Source organism: Apteryx rowi, unplaced genomic scaffold (assembly GCF_003343035.1).
Source record: "Apteryx rowi isolate R43461 unplaced genomic scaffold, aptRow1 scaffold_1670, whole genome shotgun sequence".
In the NCBI taxonomy this organism is placed as follows: Eukaryota; Metazoa; Chordata; class Aves; order Apterygiformes; family Apterygidae; genus Apteryx; species Apteryx rowi.
In genome coordinates, this window is record NW_020447942.1 from 19,851 (window position 1) to 21,636 (window position 1,786).

The 1,786-nt window shown below is 64.6% G+C and overlaps 1 protein-coding gene across 1 annotated transcript in view; it reads left to right on the forward strand.

Annotated features, from left to right (window-relative positions):
* Nucleotides 1-1,006, forward strand: part of LOC112963302 (leukocyte immunoglobulin-like receptor subfamily A member 1) — a gene marked incomplete at its 3' end in the record, with an annotated part of 9,046 nt that extends 8,040 nt beyond the window's left edge. The window contains exons 8-9 of the mRNA XM_026060236.1: nucleotides 282-638; nucleotides 865-1,006. Of these exons, the coding sequence (XP_025916021.1) occupies nucleotides 282-638; nucleotides 865-1,006 (499 nt within the window). The remainder of the gene's footprint in view (nucleotides 1-281; nucleotides 639-864) is intronic.
* Nucleotides 1,007-1,786: the final 780 nt, after the last annotated feature.

Below are 1,786 nucleotides of genomic sequence, written 5' to 3' on the forward strand. Positions count from 1 at the left end.
TGGGTTAGGGGTGTCCCTGGTGGTCCCCATGGGGCAGCGGGTGCTGGAGGTCACCGCATGGGTTAGGGGTGTCCCTGGTGGTCCCCATGGGGCAGCTTGTGCCAAGGGTCCCCCTGTGAGCTGGGGGGGGGATTCCAAGGTCTGGGGTTTCCCCTAAGGGAAGGGGGTCCTCATGGGGTCCCCATGGGTCTGAGAGTGTCCCTGGGGTCCCTATGGGACAAGGGATGTCCCTGGGTGTCCCCAAGGGGCCACGTCCCACTGTCTGTCCTTTCCTTCGCTAGCTGCCCAGTATCCCCCACCCACGATGTCCCTGAGCCCTGGGGGACGCGTGGGGACGGGCACCAACGTCACCATCCGGTGCCAGTCCACGTACGGGGCCACTTTCGTCCTACATAAGGCCGGGAGCTTGGTCCCCATCCGGCGCCAGGATGTCGACCGAAGGGACACGGCCACTTTTGTCCTCCCCGGGGTGACCCCGTCTGACGCTGGCACCTACGGGTGCTCCTACCGTCCCCACGGGTTCCCCTTCATCTCCTCGTACCGCAGCACTGTGGTGACGCTGGAGGTGGAACCTGGGGGGCCCAGCAAGGCCCCCTGCCCCCTCGCCGGCACGTCGGCACCCTGCTCCGGGCCCCCAGGTAGGGCCAAGCCCCCCCCCTTCCGCACCCCGAATCCCTTCTCCGGGTGCAGGGTGCCCCAGCCGTCCCCTCTCCCCATGGCACCCTCCCCGGGCTGCGTCACGGCTTCCCGTCCCCGGAGAAGGAAGTGGCTGAGGGTGGCCGTGGAGCGGAGCAGGGGGGTGGGGGAGGGCGTCCGCCGAGGGCCCAGGCGTCCGGGCCTCAGCGCACCCTGGGGCACCCGTAGGTGCCGAGGAGGAGAAGTCCGGCTGGAACTTGGCCGTGGTGGGGGGCTGCGCGGCCGCCCTCCTCGTCGTCGTCGTCATCATGATCATCGTCTTCCTCGCCGCTGCCCCGTGCTGCAGGAGGCGGCGCGGTGAGAGCCAGGGGTGGGCTGGGGTTAAAATGTCCTGCGGCACCCGGGTCCCCTGGGGTCCGGCCGTGCCCCCCCCGGTGTCACCTACATCTCCTATAGACTCTTGCATCCTTCCCAGAGCCACCTCTGACCCCCAAGGTCCTCTATAGATCCCTTATGTCCCCAAGTGTCACTTGCGACTCTGGTTCCCCTTCAGACCCCCATGTTCTTCCTAGAGCCATCTCTGTCTCTCAGGGTTCTCTATAGGTCCCCTGAGTCCCCAAGTGTCACCTACATCCTTGGGGTTCCTTATGGACCCCCATGTCCTGCCCAGAGCCACCTCTGACCTCCTGGGTCCTGTAGGGACACCCCGTGTCCCCAAGTGTCAACTGCATCTCTGGCTTCCCCTTCAGACCCCCGTGTCCCTCCCAGAGCCACCTGTGTCCCCCAGAGTCCCCTATAGGTCCCCTGAATCCCCAAGCATCACCTACTTGCCAGGACTCCCTGTAGACCCCCATGTCCTTCCCAGAGCTACCTCTGACCCCCAAGGTCCTCTATAGATCCCCTGTGTCCCCAAGTGTCACTTGCGTTTCTGGGTTCCCCTTCAGACCCCTGTGCCACTCCCAGAGCCATTTCTTTCTCTTAGGGTTCTCTATAGTCTCCTGAGTCCCCAGATGTCACCTACTTCCTTGGGGTTCCTTATAGACCCCCATGTCCTTCCCAGAGCCACCTCTGACCCCCAAGGTCCTCTGTAGATCCCCTGTGTCCCCAAGTGTCATTTGTGTCTCTGGGTTCCCCTTCAGACCCCTGTGCC